At 39.3% G+C, this 23,029-nt stretch overlaps 2 protein-coding genes across 2 annotated transcripts; both read left to right on the top strand.

The window, feature by feature from the left end:
* The first annotated feature begins 8,599 nt into the window (after positions 1 to 8,599).
* On the top strand, positions 8,600 to 9,250 carry LOC110892341. The gene has a single exon (XM_022139510.1). The coding sequence runs from the start codon at positions 8,600 to 8,602 to the stop codon at positions 9,248 to 9,250; it is 651 nt and encodes a 216-aa protein (XP_021995202.1).
* A 13,141-nt stretch (positions 9,251 to 22,391) lies between these two features.
* Positions 22,392 to 22,811, top strand: LOC110892342. Its single transcript, XM_022139511.1, has one exon. It carries the CDS (start codon positions 22,392 to 22,394, stop codon positions 22,809 to 22,811), a length of 420 nt encoding a protein of 139 aa, XP_021995203.1.
* The last annotated feature ends 218 nt before the right edge of the window (positions 22,812 to 23,029 follow it).

The following is a 23,029-nucleotide window of genomic DNA, read 5'->3' as shown; positions in this document are numbered from 1 at the left end:
CGCTCAAACGACCGAAGAAACCATTGAAATCCCATACAAATCACCTCATAACTATGTAGGTCTCCTCACAAAACCTACTGATAACCACACCTTCGACTCCATCATTGATACACTATCTGCATCAAAGTACAAAACTTTGTTGACAGTAGATGCTCCCATTTACTTGCAAACCCAGAGAGAGTTTTGGAAAAATGCAAATCTTGAAAAACAAGACAAGAAAGTAGTAGCCATTAACTCCTCGATACAGGGTAAAGCATTTCAAATCACCCCACAATCAATCTCAGAGGTCTTCAAACTCGATGATCTGACAGGTAAAACTTCTTTTGATAAAACCGAGTTAAAAGCTGATTTTCTGAAAAGAGGGTATGCAGAACGATCAAAGGTAGATACCTTACAAAAAGGTTATTTTCCATCTGCACCCAGATTTTTATTCCACACGCTTTTAAGTTGTGTTTCTAATAAAACAACAGCGTTTAATGAAATACCATTGAAGATTCAATGCCCGGGATATGCTATTCTAAACAATAAAGATTACAACTATTCCCAGGAGATCTTCAATGACATGGTAAAGAATGTTGACAACAAATCATTTCTTCTTTTTCCAAGATTTCTGAGCTATTACTTTAAACAAAAATTTGAAAAGAAGATGAAAATTTGCCCAAACAAGGTGTCCATTTTCAAATAAAAGGTTTAACAATTGAAACATTTTCAAGAATGATGGCACCAATAAAATTAAAAGCAAAAGAGCCTGAGCAGATTTTAGAAACTGCCACTGATCCTCAGGCAACTTCTGCTGAGCCCACTGCTCCAGGTGATCAGAGCAGCATAACCACTGCTCTGAAACCCACACTTGACATTACCAAAAAGACCAAAAGAAAAACATCCAGAAAACCCACCAAACCCAAAATAAAGGCATCTCTGGAAGATGAGATCCCAGAGACAATGCCAGTGACAGCACAAAAGTCACCAATAACCACTGCTGCTACTTCCTCACAGCAGGTGGAAGAAAGATCTCAACCCCAGCCTCAAACTCCTCCTGCATCCTCACAAAAGGATCAGGTTGTAACCACAGGGACACCAAATTATGAAGCTCTGGATCCACTCGGATCTATCTTCCACAGTCCTGATCCCAAGGACATGTCTCTTTCAACACCCATACCCTCACCAATCATAATGCCACAATCAATAATACCCCTGTTGCATGCAGTTGATATTGCACAGACACAAACCAGTTCCTCTCTATCACCCATTACTGAGAGTATACCTCCACAAGTGACTGGGTCTGATGCTTATACCTCTGCTATCCCAGCAACAACTGAGGAGGTTACACACCCTGAGTTACAAGTAACTCTCGGTGGTAGTTCAAGTGGAGCAGCAACTACAACTGATGGATCAACAGATCTTCAGTTGGACAGTTGTTTCATCAATAAGACTCCCTTGAAGGCAATTTCTTCCATGGCAACATCGGTAACCACCAGTGAGTTGATTTTAACCACCGGTACCATCAAAGGTTTATCGAGTGCTGAAGAAAGAAGTCCCTAGTACCAAGAACAAGGGGCATTAATGGATGATTTTTGGGACTCAGTTCCTAAGTCACATATTGGTACAACCACTACTGGTGGGGATTCAGATGATCCTACTAATGTAGGTGATGATTCAAAATATCAGGAATTGACGAAAAGAGTTGAAAAACTTGAAGATTCAGTTGCTGAAATTAAAGATATGGTGCAAGAGATTTTAAAAGCTCAAAAAGCACAAGCTACTGCTGTTCCTGCTCAAGCACCTGCACAACATGCATTTGCTGCAAATGAGCTTTGGAATATTTTTCAACCCATGCTTGAAAAACAGCAACATATGGCTGTTCAAAAGCATGCTATTCAAGTACAAATGCTGACCAACATGGTGGAATCAAGGTTTAAAGACACTCAAGCAGATATCAAGGCTATAAAGGCCAGCATACAAAAGACTGCCCATAGTGAAAAAGTTCCATCTTCCATCCTCTTCATGGATACACCCCTTGCAGATAATGCCAAAAAGGGGGAGAAAATCAAGTTGAGAAAGAAAGGAATAGAAGATGGGCTGTATATTGAACCAGAAGGAGAAAAACAGTCATCACCTCAAACCACAAAATCCAAAACTACAATTCAAACAGCTGATACATCAGTAGTTACAAAAACTGCTGTCAATAGCCAAACAGCTGCCATGACAACAACACACACACCTCCAACACACACCACTCTATCACATACCATGGCAACCACTGTTCCACCACCACTACCATCACAAACAGCCAAACCATTATCACCCCCTGCCAAAAAGCAGAAGACAACAGATGTTACAACATCTGTTGTAATGGCAACAGTGGTTGAAACACCAGTTGTTTCAACTACTGTTAGTCTACCACTGATCACCACTCAAACAACTGCCATTATAACCCCTGCTCAAAAGCAGAAGACATCTGCTGATACATCAGTAGTTGTAATGACAACAGCAGTTGAGACACCAGTTGTTTCAGCAGCTGTTAGTCAATCATCCACCACTGCTATCACCTTTCCTATATCACAACCAAAGCTCCTCAGTAGAAAAAGAAAGCCAATCCCTGCCAATGAGGAAATACATGATCCTAATGCTGCAAAATATCCACTGGAAATTGAAGCTCTCAAAAATGAGATGAGGCAATTCTATACAGAAGAAGATCCTTCAAAAAGAAGATTCTCCTCACTCGTAGGCTACATGCCACCAGAGGATATGGATGATTACCTCAGGATCAAGGCAAGGCAAGCTAAAGTAAAAGCTAAGGTTGAGAGTGAAAGTGAAGGTCTAAGCGACGAAGGCATTGCTAAAAGACCGGAGTTCTACTTCACAAAAGTAAAGCAGATAGAAGAATTTGCACAAGAGCTACTCAAAGAAAAGGCTGATCGAAAGAAAAAGTTAAGGAAACAGTATCTAGCCTACATCATGAAAGAGAAATTCTATCCTGCTGAAGAACAACAGTTTGAAGAATGGCCATTAGTTGCATTAAAGCATGAAGCTGAGAGGATTGACAGAATCAAAAATGATCCTACAAAGAAGAAAAATGCTCCAAACTGGAGCAAATACAAAAAGCTCATTGCTGACCTCACTGCTGAATACAAAGGAAAGAAAAAGGAGCTGGTGGATGCAGAAATAGATACTGCTGAAGCCATATCAAAATGGTCCAGGCAGCAGACTGATGAAGCCTATAAAAGGCTGAAGAAAAGAAAGATAACTGCTTCAAGTGCTTCAAAGAAACGAGAACATATGATGAAACTTGAACAGCAGATTGAAAACCTCAGAACAATGTTCAAATCAGCATACAATCCTATTTTTGTGTCAGACCAAAAAGAAGGTAAACAGTTGACTGAGGAAGAGGTCAAAGAAAGAGAAGCAGAGTACTTCAAGGACGCCATCATGAAAATGGGTCTGAAAGAAGATAGCTCAACAAAGCTTCAGAACCTTTTTGAGAAGGTGTTAAACAAACCTGCATCACCAAACACTGCGACAGACATGTCAGAATTTGAAAGGCAAGAGCTTATTGAACAAGAAACTGCAGAAGACATAGCTGCAGCAAACAAAGTCATTGAAGAAGCCTTCAAAAGAATGTCTGAGAGTTTGCAAGTGTTTACAAGGCCATCATCCCCCAACTCATCAAAGAATAAATCTCTCCCAAGAAACCCATTAGGATTTAAAATACTAAAGTGGATGTCTGATCAAAAGACCCACGTATTGACCTTGGTCAGATCCAGTGGCGAAATGAAGTACATATCAAGGAAAGAAGCACTTGGCCTTGGTGTTGAAGATCTGCAGGATCTCCTTGAACTTACATTGTGTAGGGATGAGGATGATCAGAGTTCCAAGGAATTTGAAGCTGAATTTAAGAAACAAGCTAAGGAACTCTTGATGAGAAGTAAAGGTCCTGAATAATGAAAGGTTTTGGCATTATCTGTTCCAGGGGGAGATTGTTGGGATTGAACCCTACCAGAGGAACAGATAATGTAAAGCCAAAACCGGATCACATCAGAGGACTACCATAAGCAGCAGTTTACTCTTTGCTTTCCCCTTGACAGTGGCATTATAACAGCTGATGGATCTGAAGTACTGCTCACTACAACAACTGATGAACCAAACACTGATGATACTCTAAAGACTGCTGAAGACAAACACTGAACTCTATCTACTGCTGCCTCTTAAGTACTGCTGAAGACACAAGCACTGCCCACTCAAAGACTGATCACCTTTGAAGGAAGCACTGATGATCAAGTAATCAGTGCTTAGGCTACAACAGTCGAACGTGAACAGTGTTAGACTTGTTTTATATTGTACTATCAATCAGTTGTTAGACATCAGTAGTTTTGTATAGATCAGTGTTTATAGGTTGTTAGGCTGTTAGAAGTCACTATCATGGTGACGTCAGCTAAGATGCTTCAGTGGTTTGGTTTGCCTATAAATGTAACAGTACCCTGTACTGTTACATTTGATTGACTGAGTGGTTTCTTCTTCTTCAGTCCAATCCTTTCATCTTGTGCAACCAACCTTGGGGTATCAGGCTGAGGGGGAGCATAGTATTGTAAGCATGCTTGTAATCTTTTGATTTTCATTGTAATCATTTGACTCCAAGTGAAACAAGTGTTTAAACATTCTATTCTCTTCTATGTTTGTGTTTGCAAAGTTTGTATACAATTCCGCTGCACTATACATCATTTCATATACTCTGAATGTTCAATTCATACAAACAAGCACAATCATGTCAGCCTCGGATCCTAACAATAGCATTTACACTGGAATTGGTCTCTTTTTCTCATCCAAATTCTTCAAGAACAAAGCACACAAAATGACATAAGACTGTCATCAGTCTATTTTTCTTGAAGATTTGTCCATCTCATGCAGCAAAATCTTATTGAGTTACCTCCCTCACCTAACAATCCATTTAATGAAACTTTGATGGAGAGTGTAAAACATGGGTGTTGAAGTGTTTATCTTACGTGGTTTAGCTTGTTCTATGTGATTATATGTGTGGAATTAGTTTATTGCGAGTGTTTGCATGTTTGCAGGTAAAATGCGTAATTTGGTGAAAGTACGGAGTTTAAAACGGAACACGTAAGATTGATGAGTGCAGCCAGTGGATGTGTGCGGATATGTTACGGGTTGAATATGGGGCTTACGGTTGACCAGCTGCATTTCATTGGGGAACATAGTGTAAAATTAATTATCAAGATTCACATTTTTAAAATGGCCGACATCCAGTATTTAAGAAAGGGACATCCATCGATCACCAGCATCATAAATATCAATGGAGACAATATTAAAAGAAGTGATGGCTGACTTTGGTGGCATTGGGGCGGTAATAGCAAGGAGACAGGAGTGCACATGGGAGACATTAATTGTTTGGGGGCTTTGTTTTGTTTGAGGAGATCTATCATCATCACGCATATTTGGAGGTGAGTGGAAGTTTTGTTTTAAGGAAATCATCATCATCAATAGACCTAGAGAAAGGCAGCGATACTGAGGGACTTTGGAAAGAGTCTACAACAACATCACGTTGCTTCTTAGGAGACATCATCGAATTAATAAAACATCACAATTTGAAGTGGAGGCACAAAAAGTCAAGATTAGAATATCACTTCATAATCAATCACGTGGACTTCCCTTTCTTTTGGATTTGGCCGATAGAAGACACACGCATACGTTGAGTGGGATTTTTTATATGATTTACAAAGTTCGCTCTCCCCAACAAAGAAATCCCAATAGCCGGTGGGTCGATGAAGACGTGTTCTTAGGGTTAGCGTGCAGGGTCGCTTGTTCTTGGCTTGACCTCTCATTCTAACATCTATTTACACCGATTCCATTCGCCTTCCGGGGTCGGTTTCCGTTTTTCCCCTTCTTATATCTGTTCCTTTTGGTTTTCTGGTGAGTGTTCTCCTCGCCGATGGCTCGACGATAGGAGACTGATCGGGATAGCGTCATAGGATTAAAGTGTATCCCATATCGCTTATGGAACTTATGTATCCTATTTCTTTATTTTGTTCTGTTCTTCTGTCCATTCGCTTTCCGGGTGTCGAACATCTCTGGTATGGATGGTCCGTGGTTGGATCCTCATCATCTGAGGAAGAAGGGCAAAGACAAGGGTCGCTTTGATATCCCCAAAGAGAACATCACCAAGTTTTTCATCTCAAACTTACCGGATGGATGTAGACTGTGGGATGTGGCAGATTTTGCAAGGCATCTGGGGGAAGTGGCTGGCATGTATATAGCCAGAAAGAAGGATAAGGAAGGTAGGAAGTTCGGTTTCTTGAGTCTTAGGAACGTGAAAGATGTGAAAGCTATGGAACGGGAGTTAAACGGCTTGAAGATGGGGGGTTTTGTCTCCGTGTCAATATAGCTAAATTCGCTGAGGAGAACGTGGAGTGGTGGGAAGTGGACGGTCAAGGTAAAAAGGGAGTTAAGTCAATCTCGGACCATAATATGCGGAACCGAGATGGTGAAGGCCATAAGAAGGGTAATGGAATCAATGAAGGTTGAATTAGAGAGGGGATTTCTTTCAAAGATATGCTGAAACAAGGTAGCAGTGGTGATGAGGTTAAAAGAAATGATAAAGAGGTGGAGGTTCACAGTGAAACGTCACCTTTTTTTTTAACCTCCAAGGAAGAGTCGTGATAGGAAGAGCCATCGACTTGTGGTCTCTAAGGAAGATGGCTGCTGTGATTAAGGAGGCTGGTTATTCCGAGTCCAAGATTTAATATCTTGGTGGACTTAACTTGTTGATCTCTTTTGATGATGATATTGAAGCAGCGGATTTCTTACTGGAAGTTAGTACATGGAGTAAATGGTTTTCGTCTCTGGACATGTGGGCGGGGCAATCAATGCAGTACGAAAGGGTGGCATGGCTTAAGTTCCACGGTGTGCCTCTGCATCTTGCTGAAAATAAAGTTTTTGATGATGCAGCGGGTCTTTTCGGAAAAGTGATTCATAATTCTCAGTTGTCGTCTTCGGATAAAGATCTGTCGGTTAACTATGTGGGTATCTTGGTTGATCACGGTAAAAGAATTGAAGATGTTGTTACTCTAAAGTGGAAGAACAAAAGGTTTAAGGTTTGGATCACCGAGGATAGGGATGAATGGGTACCGGATTGTTTGTCAGAAGAATCGTCGCCGGAGTTTTCGGTTGAAGAGGAGGAGACACGGGGACCTCAGGTTCCGGAGAACGATAATTGGGATGACTTCATAGGGGAATTCGATAAGCCTCAGCATCTCCCGGTAGGTGGCAGAGGGTCCGAGGAAAATATTAATGATATTGGTGGAGAGAAGTCAAACGGACATGTGTCTCCCCAAGATTGTGCTGGCAGCTTTAATGTCTTCTCCTTGGTGTCTGGAGAAAAAAATAATACCAGGAAAAAACCTTTCGATATTTCTAGGGATAAACACAAACCTGTCAATAATGGGTTAAGCCAAGAAGTGTCTATTAGGCCCAAAAGGACCCGAGTAGATTTGGAGGATTCTTTTGAAAGATTCGGTAATCTGGGCCGACCCAATGTGGAAAAGTCTGTGGAGGACTCGGTCATGGTTCTCAAGTCAGGTTCGAGGTTTGATTTAAACAAATCTGATTGTCCTGTGAGGGATGGAGATGGTGTTATTAGCGTTTCCTCATCGGAGCCTCGGTCTAATTTTTCTGGGAACGAGGAGAATTCAGAAGACAAGGAGGTGAGTGGAGAGGACATCCTGAAAGAGATAGATGCTACGGTTTTTTTAGGAAGAAAAATTGGAGTGGATCTGAGGAATCACTGTGATCTAGTGGAAGAGGCGATCAGCAATGCAGGTAATAATGGTGTGTCATCATGAATTTTTTATCGATTAATGCTTGTGGTATTGGGGGGATGGTAAAGCTGGTTGGATAAGGGGTCTCAGGCTGGAACACAGTATCGATTTTATTATGATTCAGGAAACTAAGAAAGAGGATTGTTCTAGAATCAATATTTCTAGTTTTTGGGGTAATAAAGATTTCGGCATGGAATATGTCAGTTCGGCTGGGTTATAAGGAGGTCTAATGTGTATTTGGGACCCGGTGATATTCGAAGCTCTCTCATTCGTGAAGAGATCCAATTTTCTGATTGTGGTGGGCAAAATTAAGGGTAGCAGATTGAGCTTGAATGTTGTAAATGTATACGCTCCTCCATCGGTTAGAGCGAAGAAAGAGGTTTGGTCAGAATTATCGTCCTTTTTAGAGGATCTTTCTGGTTTTTGGGAGGTGGGAGGAGACTTTAACGCTGTTAGGGATCCCACTGAGAGAAGAAATTCCAGATTTAATAGTTCTTGTGCTTCAAATTTCAATAGTTTTATCTATAATTCGAGCCTTCGTGAATATGATTTGAAACGTTGTAGGTTTACTTGTGTTAGAGGTAACGGAAGAAAATTAAGTAAAATTGACAGGTTTCTGGTGTGTTCTGATTTTTTCAACCGTTGGCCAGACGCTACCTTCAGGGCTCTTCCAGTTAGTCTTTCGGACCACGGTCCTATTCTTCTTATCTCCCAATTGAAGAATTTCGAAGCTAAACCTTTTAGGGTTTTTAACTCTTGGTTGGAAAAATATGGATATAAGGAAATGGTGGAAAAAATCTTTGGAGGGTTTTAGTTTCTTGGGCCCTCCTGATTATGTCTTAATTCAAAAATTCGCGGCGATTAGAAACGGGTTAAAAGAATGGAGAGATGAGATGAAAAAGAAAGAAGGGGAGAACTACATCAGAGCGATGGAAGAGATGGAGGAAATTGAGAATTGCATGGAGTCTAGAGATTTATCGGAAGAGGAAGAATGGTCATTCTTGGAGAATAAAAAGTTGCTGCTTGATATTGAGAGAAGTAAAGCTTCGGATCTGAAGCAACGGGCTAGACTGAAGTGGGCTATTGACGGGGATGAAAATTCAAAGTTTTTCCATGCTCTTGTCAACGCTCGGAAAGCAGTTAATGGTATTCCGGGTCTTTTCTTGGGTTCGGGGTGGGTTAATAAACCTTCGGTGGTTAAGTTAGAAGTCATGAAGTTTTTTAGATCCAAATTTATGGAAGAGGTTGAAAATAGGTCGTCTTTGGAATGTCAAGGTATAAAGCAGTTATCTGAATCGGATAAATCAAGCCTTATTAAACCGTTTTCTCTTTTGGAAGTGAGGGAGGCTTTAAAAGAGTGTGGAGATGACAAAGCTCCAGGCCCGGACGGCTTAAACTTTAAGTTCATAAAGACTTTCTAGTATTTATTCGAGGAGGATGTTATGAAAGTCTTCGAGCATTTTTTTTGTGGGTGGAAACTTCAGTTTAGGGTGTAACTCATCCTTTATCACCCTTATTCCTAAGATCAAAGACCCAATGGAATTAAAAAATTATAGGCCTATCAACCTTATCGGGATTATTTCGAAATTAGTCTCGATGGTCCTTGCTATCAGTCTGAAGAAGGTTATCGGGTCGGTGAAATCTGAATCGCAATCGGCCTTTTTGAAAGGTAATTATGTTCTGGATGGTCCTCTCATTATCAACGAATTATATAATTGGGGTAAGAAGGTCAAGAAAAAACTGTTTTTTCTTAAAATTGACTTCGAAAAGGCGTACGACAATGTAAATTGGAAGTTTCTAATTTCAGTTATGGTGCAAACGGGATTTCCGTCTAAATGGTGTGAGTGGATTAAAGGATGTGTGGAATCGGCGAGGTCTTCGGTCTTGGTAAACGGCTCCCCCACCTTCGAGTTTAAATGCTCAAAAGGTATTAGACAAGGAGATCCGATGTCGCCCTTTCTCTTTATTATTGTTATGGAAGCCTTATCGTTCATGATTGATAGGGAGAAATTCGAAGGTATTGTTTCTGGAATCCAAACCCCTTTGAACGGTCCAAATGTGTCTCATTTATTTTTCGGGGATGATGTTGTAATATTGGGGGATTGGTCGGAATCTAATATTTACAGTGTGGTGCGTATCCTCCGAATTTTTCATTTATGTTCCGGGTTGAAAATTAATATTTGTAAGTCCAATTTGTTAGGGGTCGGAGTCAATAATGGTGATTTAAATTCTATGGCTAGCGTTATTGGTTGTCAAGCGGAGTCTTTCCCTTTCAGATACCTGGGTTTAACGGTTGGAGCTAACATGAACATGGTAGCCAATTGGAGACCCGTTTATAACATCATTGATGCAAGATTGGCGAAATAGAAAGCGGTGATGCTTTCAATGGGTGATAGAATTACTCTGATTAAGTTGGTCCTCGAGAGCCTCCCTAATTATTTCTTCTCGTTATACAAAGCCCCAGTTCAGGTAATCAAAGATATGGAATCTAGAATTAGAAATTTCTTATGGGGAGGGGGGAGGAAATGATTCGAATAAGATCCATTGGGCTGCTTGGGATCGGGTGGTTGGTCCGATTGATAAAGGTGGTTTGGGCCTCTACAAGCTTAATCTTATAAATATTTCGTTATTGTCTAAGTGGGGTTGGTGGTTTAAGGCGGACAAAGAAAAACTTTGGGTGAAGGTGATTACCTCGGTTCACAGATCAAATGTGTCAAGAGACTGTTTTCCAGTCAGAAATTCTTTGGGAGGGGTTTGGTCCAATATCGTTAAAATTTTGGATAGTTATGTGATTGATAATAAGCCGATCAAGGATTTTTTTCAAATGAGAGTTGGGCAATGGGAAATCTATTTAGTTCTGGACTGACTTCTGGTTGCCTAATGGGACGCTGATGTTCCAATTTCCTGCCTTATTTGAGCTGGAATCGAAGAAAGTGTTGGATCGTCGTGTGACCCTAACAAGTCAATCCGATGAGTTCAACATCAAAAACAAAGGCGGAATCAATGTAATTGACGTGAAACAACTTGTTCCTTTCTAAATATCTTTTTATTGATTGATTCTGAGCTTTTACAAATTCAAATGACACACGGACAGCACCTCGGCTCTCAATCAACTGTTCTAATTCCGTTTCAAATGACACAGGCACTTAGGTATTTATAGAGGTTTAATTCCGCTTGAAACTGTCTCATGCGGAATTACGAGTTCAAACGGAATTACCTAATTCCGTGCGAAATTAGTTAATTTCGCTTGAGACTCTAATTCCGTTTGAAATGATCAAGTCCATTTCAAGCGGAATTACCTTTAAACATGTTTTCTCGATTTCCGTGCCCTGATCTATCTAATACATTACAAGACTCAATAAAGACGAAGTTAACAGACATCAGTGCATCAACAGACTCCCCCTTGGATGTTGACGAAGTCTTTAGCATCCAGTCTTCAGTCTTTAGTCTTGATCTTTCGCTTTCTGCCCTAAATTGTCTTTGACATTGAAAAGCATCCTTCAATCTTCTATCTTCTAACTTTAACCTTCAATCTCCCCTTTAAATGTTGATCCAGAATTCTGACTCCCCCTTTCGCAGACTCCCCCTCTCGATAAACTGGGACTTGAATTCTGGTTCAAATTTTTGTCATTTTCTTTGCCATGGGGATTTCACTCTTGTTTCCTGTTTCTCAAACATATAACATTGTTATCTATTCAATCTTAAACTCTTTTTAACTGTTCATCAGTTTTAGAAATCCAGTTAAGTGTTCAGGTCCAAATTAATGACCCTGATTACTCAATTTATCTACCAAGTCCAACTTAATAACCTTGGTTGATCTGTGACAAAAACAAACTGATTTTTGTTCAACATTTTCAAATTTTCTAAAATTTACAAGTTTCAATTTAATGAACTTGTTTTGACTTTGCTTTTTCTCAAATAACATGTTAAGCTCCCAACTCATCATCCAGCTTAGAATCTTTCTGCATCTGCTCCAACCTTCTGAATCTGAAGATCAACTCTCCACTTTGGTTTGTCGGAAAATAAAGCAGAAATGAAAAATCTTTTTGGATTTTTTTTTAATAAAGCTTCTAAACTAGAAAATGAATTACAGAAATGAAATATAATGAAAGTAAACTATTTACAAACATATTTTTGGTGAGCGTGTTAGGGAATCATATCAGCTTTTGACAAGTTACTAGCACCGTTAAGCTTAATAACATACTAAGACTTAAACAATTCACCTAGATTGTCGATATGCTGATCCTCTTAAATTTTAATACAAACTTCAATCTGCTCAGGATATGATTTAGGTGAATTAATGACTTAAACTTATATGTGTGTCCCACCTCTTGAATATACTCCCGTATCCAGATCCCAATATTCAGTCTTACAGGTGAGTATACCTAGATGATTTCTGTTAAAGAGTTAAATGCGAAACTGTGAGAGCTCAGGTCAGAACTTCCGTTCAGCAGAGAGATGACGGCTTGTCTTTGGGTGTGTTCCCTTTAGAGAATCTTTTCTTCAACAGCACATGATTAACATTTTGCAATGTTTCATCATTTTTTGTACTGAGGGTGATGCTATATTTCAAGCAATGCAGAAAGTATTATACGGGGACTAGGCCATTGCTTCCGCAAAATCAGAAGTCCCGGGATAATACCCCAGATATCACTGAGTATAAAGACCTAGTATCTCAGAAAGAGGGACCCTTCAAACAAGATTTCAGGGGTTACCTATATATCCAAGATTTGTTCCCCACAACATAAGAAAGTTTGAATTTTAGGTTTATATCCCAAACAAGATTTACTGAATGTATAAAAACCTATCGACACATCATCAGCAAGACTGTTTAAAAACATTAAAACTCTATATTTCTTTAGCGTACCGTAACTGTCAAGCCGATGTACTATCATTTTCCCTTTTTACACAGGCTCTTTTTTAGTTTTCTATTGTTTTTGGATTTTGAAATTTTCTCATGTTTTTTGGATTTTTGAATTTTTTACTATTTTTGTATTTTCTGAAAATATAATACTCCCCCTAAATACCAAAACAAGTAAAAAATCGACAAACCATTGCAGATTGTTTCTCAACATCAGCATCTACAATGTTATCCTCATCAACGCCGATAATCCCATCTGACATTGATAAAAGCTTCATACCGTTTAGTTTTAAAAGATATTTAAAACGTGTTCTATCAAATTCTTTGGTATGTAAATCAGCTTTCTGTTCGTCAGTGTGGATTTTCTCAATTCGTATAAACTTCTTCTCGAAACAATCTTGGATGAAGTGATGACGAATTTCGATGTGTTTCGTTTTAGCATGATGAACAGGATTTTTGTAATGTTTATTGCAGCCTCATTATCAACAAAGATAGTGGTGTTAAGAAATTGCAAACCGTAGTCGCGCATCTGTTGCTGGATCCACAAGATCTAAGAGCAGCAACTGCTAGCAGATACATACTCAGCTTCACATGTGGATAAAGCTACAGAGGTCTGCTTCTTACATTGCCAGGTGACCAAACGAGGTCCGAAAAACTGACAACCCGCTGTTGTTGATTTCGCGTTAACTTTGCAGCTTCCGTAATCGGAATCATAATACCCTTCGAGCATGAAATCGCCTGTTTTTGGATACCACAGCCCCAATGATGGAGTTCCTTTCAGGTAGCGTAATATCCGTTTCACAATCACCATATGCGAAGCTCTAGGGCTTGACTGAAACCGTGTTGCGAGGCATGTCGGATACATGATATCGGGTCTTGAAGCAGTTAAGTACATCAGCGATCCGATCATAGAATGATACATCGTTTCATCTACCCTGTCTCCAGTGAGATCTGGGTTTATCCCATGATTCGTTGCTAAAGGAGTTGAAGCTGGAGTAGATCCTGACATCCCAAATTTCTCTAAGATATCATGAACATACTTCGTCTGGTGTATGAAAATTCCCTCAGGTAGTTGATCAACTTGAAGTCCCAAGAAGAATTCATCTCCCCCATCGATGACATTTCAAACTTTTGCTTCATAACTTTTTCAAAATCTTTGCACAAATTTTCATTCGTTGACCCAAATATGATGTCGTCCACGTATATCTGAACTATCAGAAGATGTTCGTCGACCTCTTTGGTGAAGAGAGTGGCATCCACTTTTCCACAGATTGCGAACAGGTGTTGAGACAATGTCTCGTACCAAGCTCTCGGGGCCTGGTGTAAACCATACAGCGCTTTATCCAGTAAGTAAACCTTGTCTTTGTGGATTGGGTCGGTGAAGCCCGGTGGTTGTCCGACATATACCTCCTATTTTACCTTCCCGTAAAGAAAAGCCGATTTAACATCTAGCTGATATACTTTGAAATTTTTCCACGATGCAAATGCCGATTTAACATCTAGCTTTATCCAGTAAGTAAACCTTGTCTTCGGTGAAATCTATGCCCTCCTGCTGACTAAAGCCCTGGACTACGAGTCGAGCTTTATTTCGAATAATAACCCCTCGATCATCTCTCTTGCATTTAAACACCCATTTTGTGTTAATTTTCCTGTGACCATCAGGCAAATCTACCAACTTCCACACACCTAACTTCTCAAACTGACTCAACTCTTCTTGCATAGCATTGACCCAAGAATCTTCAGTTAGCGCCTCTTTGTAAGTTCGCGGTTCGATCTGCGAAATAAAACAACTTAGTGAAAACTCAGTTTGTAAAGGTGCTATTGTAGAATAAAAACAAGTAAGGCCTTGGTCAATTTGTCGTCTAGTGCGAACGCCTAACTGCAATTCTCCAATAATCAACTCCTCTGGATGGTATGAAAGAGTTCTTGGCATCGCCTCGCCTTGAACATCTACCTCGTCTTCCAAATTAGTGATATTCTGGTTTACATCTTGTTCACCAACTGGATTTGTTTGACTTGAAATCTGGATCTGCTCCCCCTCAGAATCTGAATCTCCACGATCAAATACTGGCATGTTCTCAGATTCTAAATTTTCATTGACTGCCGTCTGATTATCAGGAGCTTGTTCTGAAGATTGTTGAATATCATCATGTTCACCAGCATTGCTTGGACCAGCTTCATCATCATTTGAAGTTTGTCGTCGTCTTCTAGAATACTCAGCTGGAAACCTTTCTCCTGATGACTCATACTCTCTCAGAATATCCAACTCATCAAAGAACTCTGTTTCTTCCTCTGTTTCTTCTTCCATGTCAAACGAAACCCACAAAGTATCGTAATTAAATCTCCATGAGTCTCCTGGATTCTGTGGTGGCATTGAGTAACCTTGACATTCAACGTTCGATGCTTCGATGATCCACTTTAGGCTTGGAACAAAGACACGTCTTAGTGGACTTGAGTAACCCACAAATATCCCTTCGATGCTCTTTGGACCAAATTTACCAAAAGGCTCTAGAACTGTGTAGAGAGACCCAAACGGTTCTAAATACTTTAGGTTCAGCTTGCAGTTGTTGATCAACTCGAAACATGTCTTATTGAATTTCTTGACAGTGAGAACCCGATTGAGTGTATAGCAAGCGGCTGACACTGCTTCTGCCCAAAAATTGATTGGTAACTTTGAATAAGCAAGCATCGTCCTAGCCATTTCAATTAGCGTCCTGTTCTTTCGTTCAGCTACTCCATTTTGCTATGGAGTGTAAGGAGCACTAAATTCTTGCAATATACCTCTCTCATCACAGTACTCTTCCATTCGGTTGTTCTTGAAGTTAGTACCAATGTCACTCCTGATTCTTCTGATTCGTGCTTGGTACAAGTTTTCAATCTTTCTGAACAAAGCCATCAAACTTTCAAACGTCTCATCTTTCGATTTCAAAAACAATACCCACGAAAATCTGGAATAATCGTCAGTAACTACAAGACAGTGGAGATCACCGGTTATACTTTTGACGTTCACTGGACCAAAAAGATCCATATGAAGTCTCTCTAAAGGTCTTGAGACTGAATTGACTTTCTTTTGAGGGTGTGATTTCTTCTTCTGCTTGCCTTTGACGCAACTAATGCACTCCCCTTCCAGATGAAAACTTTTCAAATGAACACTAGTTACTAAATCATTGTGCACCAGGTGATTCATTTTTCGTAGGTGAATATGACCCATCTTTCTGTGCCACAACTTCGATTCTTTTTCCGTTGCTCTTGACATAAAGCAATGAGCCTGACCCGTGGTAGTAGTTGCTACGCTCATGTCCAACACGTACAGATCATTGACTCTTGGTGCTTTCATGATAACCCATTCTTCGGGAACAACAAATCCTGGTTTCAAGATCAAACATTCTTTGTCTGTGAAGTGCGTTGTATACTTTCTATCACAGATTTGAGATATACTCAGCAGATTATTCTCCAGCTCGGCAATGTAGTTCACTCTTTCAAATGTGACAATTCCATTTGATAAAGTTCCTTCACCGATAATTCTACCTCCTTGATTTCCTGCAAAACCTACATAACCTCCATTAAACACTCTAACATTGTACAGCAGGGTCTTCTTCCCCGTCATGTGCCAAGAAGCTCCACTATCCATAATCCATCGTGAAACGGATCTTGGAAGCTCCTGCACAATTCACAAATGCTTAGTTAGTTTTGGATGCCACCCAAGCCTCTTTTGACTCAGGTAGCTGGAAATTAAGAACAATTCTTTTGGCGATCAATGGTGGAAAATTCTTGTCATTCATTTTTAAGCTCTCTTCAGATCCAACCTCAACCTCTTTGTATAAGAAAAACTCATCTTTAGGAGGTTGACCAGATGGTTGGTCTTTCTTTTGAACATCTTTCTTCTCAGAATTTTGCATTTCTTTCTCAAGTTTCACATAGTAATCCAAAGGAACATTCATCTTTACCGGTGTGGTAGAAGATGATTGTTTTTCCAACTCTGAAACCTTTGGTTTTGGAGAATTTGTTTTCTTTTCAACAACTTTTGGCTTCCATGTTTGTTGAGATGACGCAACCCGTTTGTAAAACTTGTCATTTTTAGTTACCACATTTTTAACAGGTTCAGTTTTGACTTTGATGTTTTCATTTTTCAAAACCTTTTGCTCAACAACCATTGGAGCTTTTCCTTTCACATCAACTTTCCTTTTCTGAATCTCAACAGCGTCAGTCTTAGGCTTCAAGTTGGTACACTTTCGTGCAATATGTCCAACTTGATTACATTTGAAGCATGTTCGGGTGTCAACTACACGACTTGTGCCTTTAGACTGAGGCTGTGAGGCCTTCTTCTCAAAGAACTCTTTGTTTGATTTTGAAAAGATTTTAGATTCTTCATCAGAAAGTGAACTCGAACTTGAACTTTTCACAAACACCTTCTTCTCAACAAACCTTCTATTTTGAACATTCTTTTTCTAATATTTCTTACCACCCTGATATCCACCCGACCATTTGTTTTGATTGTTGTTATAAAAACGCGGTGGAACAACAGGCTTCTTGTAGTAAGCTTTATCTTTTTCAAAATTCATTTGCCTCTTTTTCTGATTTAAACTTTTTATTTCAGACACATCAATTTCAATCAATTTGAACACATTTGTCAATTTAGCAACATTAACATTCTCCAGTGGAAACTCAGAATCCGAATACAACTTATCCGATCCCGACATCTTGTACATGACAAGAGTAGGTTCTTCATTTAAGTTGTTTTTGGATTTTGGTTTCGGAATGTATTTGTCCAAGAATTATTCGTCATCCTCAGTAGGGTCACTTTCAGATTTCAAAACATTTCAGCCATGCTTTTAACAATTACAGATTGAACACTATCCTCATCGGACGATGAAGTGAATGTGACATCAATTGTGTCCTGAAGTTTCACTTCATTAACATCTTCATTATTAACTAACCCCGATTGTTTCTTTGAATAATTGTTTAAAACTGGTGGTGGAACTTGATGATAACCCACCCCGGTTCCATCAGAGTATACATCTTCGCCTGCTTTGTTCTTTCCAATTGGTTTGGGGACGATATGTTGGAGAACAAAGCTTGCGGAGTTGTAACTGCTCAGTTTCAACTGGATGCGTTCATTTTCAATTTTAGCTTCTTGAAATTGAAGCTTCAACTTAGCAATTTCATCCAGTTACTGGTTGATTAATTCTTCTTTCACCCTAAGAACTCCCGACAGTTGAAGATTTTCTTTGGTTGTTTTACCATTTCTTTCATCAGAATCTTTAAACGTTCATTTTAGCTTCTCAAACTTTTCTGAAATTTGACGATTTTCAAGAATCAACTTTTCGTTTTCTTTCCTAATTCTTTCTATGTCGGTTTTATCATTTTCAATTTTCTCAGTTAATTCTTTTAATCTGTCGTTCGAAGCTTTCAACAATTTATCACGGTTTAAAATCTGATCTTCAACACTTCTGATTCTACAAGTCAGTTCTTCAACTTTCTTACCACTGAGGTAAGTGATTGTACTACAAACTTTGCACTCTTTCATGCAATTTTTGCATTTGTTCTCAGATTTAACTTTCTTACCTGACTCGTGTGTATCATTTGAACTGACCTTGTTTTTGGACTTAGTTCCAGAACCAGAAACTACCTCTAGTTCTTTTGCAGCAAGAACTTTGTCAGCCATCTTCTTCAAGTTTTCAGCGATGAACTCTTGTGATGTATCAATAATCCCATCATCAATCTTCTTTGTCTGCTGCTCTTTTTCTTTCTCAACAGTTTCTCCTCCTCCCCACCATAATCTTTGCCAACCTTCTTCTTCTTCAGCAATTTGTTGAATCATAGTATCAAGACTAATGGACTTTGGATCAACAGCAATGTTTCCTATGGGATCAAGAAAACATTCTCTATCAGCATCCCATCTCTTCGCCTTTTTAGCTTCATTGAATGTAGAAGGCATTCTGATCATCCTGGTTTGAGCTTTCATCTTTCTGTTGACGAACTTCTCTTTTTCTGTTCTGTTGTCTTTAAAAGGAACAACCGTTGCCACAAACGCATATCCTACCGCATCCTCTTCTGGTAGCAATTCACTCCAGTTAAAGACCTTCGCCGTCATGAATATCAGCAAGAGCTCTGGATTTTTCTTTGGGGGTATCTTCAAGCTGCTTCATTCTGGGCGGCTCTGATTTGTTCTGATGATAGATTGCTCTTTTGTAGTAATCTTCGCAAAATGGATTTGCAGTATCATCAGCTGGTGCGTTACGACATTCTCTTTTGAAATGTCCTTTTTGTTTACACCTGAAGCACGTGACTTTTGATTTGTCAAAGCCAAGTTTTGTGGATGGCCCTCCGATAGAATGTCTACCAGTAATCTCCATGAACCATTGTGCTCTTCGAACTTCACTAGCCATACACCACCTGATGTCGATCAACTCCATCTCTTCAGGATCGATCTGATCGTAATCCTCCTTGGTGAGGTTATTGTTTCCAATCTTGCCCGCCACAAGGCTCTTATATGACTCTAGCACAGAAGCTAAAAACACCATCTGATGCTTTGCGGATTCTTCGCTGAAATTTTGAGCATTCTTTAAATCCACAGCAATGTTACATTGAAACAAGTTCTTTGAAGCTGATTGGCTTGAAGTTGACGAAGAACCACTATGAAAACCACTGCTTGAACTCTCTTTACTTGATGTGTTAGAATTCTCAGCAGAGAAAGCTGTCTTGGGAGACACATTCTTGGGAATCATACTTTTTGGATAGTACAGCTCCACATTCTGCTGGTATGAGGAATGATTGACTTTGTTTGATTTCTTTATCTCCAGCTCATGACTTTCCAGTCTTTCAATCAACAAATCAACCGTCAAATGCTCAGATTTGATTGTATTCTTCAACATCAAAGCGAAGTATTGCCAATCCATCTCATCTGGCAGCGAGTCAAACAATTTGTCAACTAATTCTTCTTGAGAATACACAACTCCATGTCTTGCCAGCTCCAACTTCAAGTGCCCGAATCTCTCAATCATCTTAGAAACAGATTCATTTTTCAAACAACCAAATAAATCAAACTCTTTTCTTAACAGTTTCTTTTTGTTTTTGACTATCTCAGTACTACCCACACATTTCACTCTCAATTTTTCCCAAAGATCTTGAGCATTTGTGTACTCAATCAAAGATATTATGTCGTCTCTGACAGACTGATGAAGCAATGCAATGCACTTTTGCTCAGCAACAAAATTTTCTATATCTTCAGTTTGTGTCAGATTTTCACCATCTTGTCCTCCATTATTGAATCCATTCTTTAAACTTTTCCAGCTTGGATACGCAAATGCTTTCAACCACTCTTCAAATCATTCGGCCCACCTATTGTATTCTTCAATCGCCATCAGTTTTGGAGGTTTGTTGTATGTGCCGTATGCACTCTCCACACTTAAAGCATCGAACAAAGTTTTCTTCGCACTCAGAGTGTTCTCATTTGTGTTGTTTGAAGTATCATCTCCGGTGTTTCCCGCAAAGGCAAACATGTCACTAAAAGGATTCATAAACTCGTCCATCTTTCAAGTACCTGAAACAGTCAATCAAACACTTAGAAAATTTTTTGGAATTTTGAAAAGTAGCTTTCAAACGGAATTAGTTGAAGCGGAATTGCTTCAAACGAAATTACCACTCAAACGGGATTACAGATTTCAAACGGTATTACCAATTTCAAACGATATTACCAAACAGAATCTAATTACGTGCGGTATTAGGTCAATTTCAAACGAAATTAGGCCAACTAAAACGGAATTAAGTTCTTTGAAGCGGAATAAGTAATTCCGTTTGAACTTTCAAGCGAAATTAAGTATCAAGTGTAATTCCGTGCGGAACTACAGTAAAATTCTCAAACGAAATTAGTATGACGTCAGCATTTTCGAATCTGTTTTCAAGCGGAATTACAAGTTTTGTCCAATTATTATCGAATTAAGGTTTGAGCATTTGTGTACTCAATCAAAGATATTATGTCGTCTCTGACAGACTGATGAAGCAATGCAATGCACTTTTGCTCAGCAACAAAATTTTCTATATCTTCAGTTTGTGTCAGATTTTCACCATCTTGTCCTCCATTATTGAATCCATTCTTTAAACTTTTCCAGCTTGGATACGCAAACGCTTTCAACCACTCTTCAAATCTTTTGGCCCACCTATTGTATTCTTCAATCGCCATCAGTTTTGGAGGTTTGTTGTATGTTCCGTATGCACTCTCCACACTTAAAGCATCAGACAAAGTTTTCTTCGCACTCGGAGTGTTCACATTTGTGTTGTTTGAAGTATCATCTCCGGTGTTTCCCGCAAAGGAAAACATGTCACTAAAAGGATTCATAAACTCGTCCATCTTTCAAGTACCTGGAACAGTCAATCAAACACTTAGAAAAATTTTTGGAATTTTGAAAAGTAGCTTTCAAACGGAATTAGTTGAAGCGGAATTGCTTCAAACGAAATTACCACTCAAACGGGATTACAGATTTCAAACGGTATTACCAATTTCAAACGATATTACCAAACAGAATCTAATTCTGTGCGGTATTAGGTCAATTTCAAACGAAATTAGGCCAACTAAAACGGAATTAAGTTCTTTGAAGCGGAATAAGTAATTCCGTTTGAACTTTCAAGCGAAATTAAGTATCAAGTGTAATTCCGTGCAGAATTACAGTAAAATTCTCAAACGAAATTAGTATGACGTCAACATTTTCGAATCTGTTTTCAAGCGGAATTACAAGTTTTGTCCAATTCTTTCAAGGATTACTTAAAACTATGTTTCGCTTGATATATGTGAATTTTAAGCCATTTCAACCGTTGAATTTTGTTCAAATCAGAAAAGAAGGTGTAGAAGTGAGAGAATCCGATGAAATCAAGCTGAATTGGTATGAACTCCTCGTCCTGGGCTCTGATACCACTTGTTGGATCGTCGTGTGACCCTAACGAGTCAATCCGATGAGTTCAGCATCAAAAACAAAGGCGGAATCAATGTAATTGACGTAAAACAGCTTGTTCCTTTCTAAATATCTTCTTATTGATTGATTCTGAGCTTTTACAGATTCAAATGACACACGGACAGCACCTCGGCTCTCAATCAACTGTTCTAATTCCATTTCAAATGACACAGGCACTTAGGTATTTATAGAGGTTTAATTCCGCTTGAAACTGTCTCATGCGGAATTACGAGTTCAAACGGAATTACCTAATTTCGTGCGGAATTACTTAATTTCGCTTGAGACTCTAATTCCGTTTGAAATGATCAAGTCCATTTCAAGTGGAATTACCTTTAAACCTGTTTTCTCGATTTCCGTACCCTGATCTATCTAATACATTACAAGACTCAATAAAGACGAAGTTAACAGACATCAGTGCATCAACAGAAAGACTGCAGAGTCGCTGAAAGGATCGGTATCAATGATAGTATCTCTAATTATAATTGGCAGTGGAAAAGGGTGTTGATGGCTGGACAAGAGGTGGACGAACTGGTCGGGATATGCAGTCTTTTGCTGAACGTTCATCTTGTTGAAACTCCAGACAAGTGGGCTTGGGTTGGCGCGGCCGATAATCTCTTCAGCGTGCGTTCAGTGAAGGATCTCATGACCAAAAATTTCAACCCTTAATGGAACTATGTTCCGAGTATCTGTGAGTGGCTCCCGCAAAAGTGCACCGTCTTCATATGGAGGTTAGGGGTTAACAAATTGGCTTCAATGGACACTCTCAAGAAAAGGAACATTGATAGGGGGGATCAAACCTGCGTGTTATGTGGAGATTGTGATGAAACGGTTGAACACCTTTTTACTTCGTGTAGCCTCTCTTCGATGGTTTGGTCTATTATTTCCTCGTGGTGCAAGATTCCGGTAATTTGGGCGTTTTCGGTGAAAGACCTACTGGAATCTCATGAGTTTTCCGGTCTCAATGGGAAGAAAAAGGAGATTGTTCAAGGCATCATTATATTCGGGTGTTGGTCTATTTGGAAGGCGAGGAATGATTTTAGATTCAACGATAAGCCCGTGAAGTTGGAAGATATCATTAGAGATATCAAATCGTATGGTTTTTTCTGGTTTAATGCTAGAGTAAAGGATAATAAGATCAAATGGAAAGATTGGTGTAGTTTTGTAAACATGTAATTTTGTTTTTGTTTGTTTTGTGGCCGCCCTTTCTCTGGGTTTTGGCGTTTTGGTTTAATGAAATTCTCCTTTCAAAAAAAAAATACGTTGAGTGGGCTACGGAAGTTGGGCAGCAACAATAATCATAATTTTTGGGCTCTTAAATCGAGGCCCAACATCATCGATCTCTATTGGCAGTCGTGAACAACTTTTTGGGTACTTGATTATTATCGATTTTT

Source organism: Helianthus annuus, chromosome 15 (genome assembly GCF_002127325.2).
Source record: "Helianthus annuus cultivar XRQ/B chromosome 15, HanXRQr2.0-SUNRISE, whole genome shotgun sequence".
Lineage (NCBI taxonomy): Eukaryota > Viridiplantae > Streptophyta > Magnoliopsida > Asterales > Asteraceae > Helianthus > Helianthus annuus.
Note: the sequence above shows the minus strand (reverse complement) of the source record. Positions and strands in the feature narration are given on the sequence as shown.

Bases quoted from the DNA above. Each gene is read 5' to 3' on its own strand.
- LOC110892341 (XM_022139510.1), top strand. From the start codon at position 8,600: ATGGATATAAGGAAATGGTGGAAAAAATCTTTGGAGGGTTTTAGTTTC.
- LOC110892342 (XM_022139511.1), top strand. From the start codon at position 22,392: ATGGACACTCTCAAGAAAAGGAACATTGATAGGGGGGATCAAACCTGC.